Source organism: Plasmopara halstedii (genome assembly GCF_900000015.1).
Source record: "Plasmopara halstedii genome assembly, contig: Scaffold_444, whole genome shotgun sequence".
NCBI lineage: Eukaryota > Oomycota > Peronosporomycetes > Peronosporales > Peronosporaceae > Plasmopara > Plasmopara halstedii.
In genome coordinates, this window is record NW_020187364.1 from 741,041 (window position 1) to 741,581 (window position 541).

Genomic DNA, 541 nt, shown 5'->3' on the forward strand with positions numbered 1-541 from the left:
TAGTAGCGTACGATGTTGTAGCTCACTTTCCATTTTACCATCGCAAGAACAGGTTGAGATTGAGATTGACGTACATTGTTTAAGGTTATGAGCCCAAGATCGCTCGGCCCGAACGATGTCCTACAAGACGATAACTACTTCCTGTGGGAGCTCAACGCTAGGATGGCGTTGGCGCGCAAGAACCTCCTCGGCCATGTGCAAGTCAAGGCGAAGAACGCGATGGAGCCACGCTCGGCGGAGTGGGAAGCCTCCGACATGAAGGCCCTGGGCATTCTGGTTCAGTTGCTCATCCCCAAGTACCAAACAATGGTGAGAGAGTCGAGATCAGCTCGTGAAGCTTGGGAACCGCTACCGACATTCTTCCTGCAGAAGAATCTACATAACCGCGTACAGCTGCGCAAACAGCTACATGATTTCGAGATGGCCCCCGATGAGAATTTGATGGACCCTTTGATGCGTTTCGAGGACCTCTTCTTGAGGCTAACCGGTGTGGGCGAGACGGTGACAGACGACGAGAAACTAGTTATTCTGTTGGGGAGTT

At 51.9% G+C, this 541-nt stretch overlaps 1 protein-coding gene across 1 annotated transcript in view; it reads left to right on the forward strand.

Annotated features, from left to right (window-relative positions):
* Positions 1-57, forward strand: part of PHALS_10108 (uncharacterized protein) — a gene marked incomplete at both ends in the record, with an annotated part of 273 nt that extends 216 nt beyond the window's left edge. The window contains one exon of the mRNA XM_024725476.1: positions 22-57. Within this exon, the coding sequence (XP_024576249.1) occupies positions 22-57 (36 nt within the window). The remainder of the gene's footprint in view (positions 1-21) is intronic.
* Between the last annotated feature and the right edge of the window lie 484 nt (positions 58-541).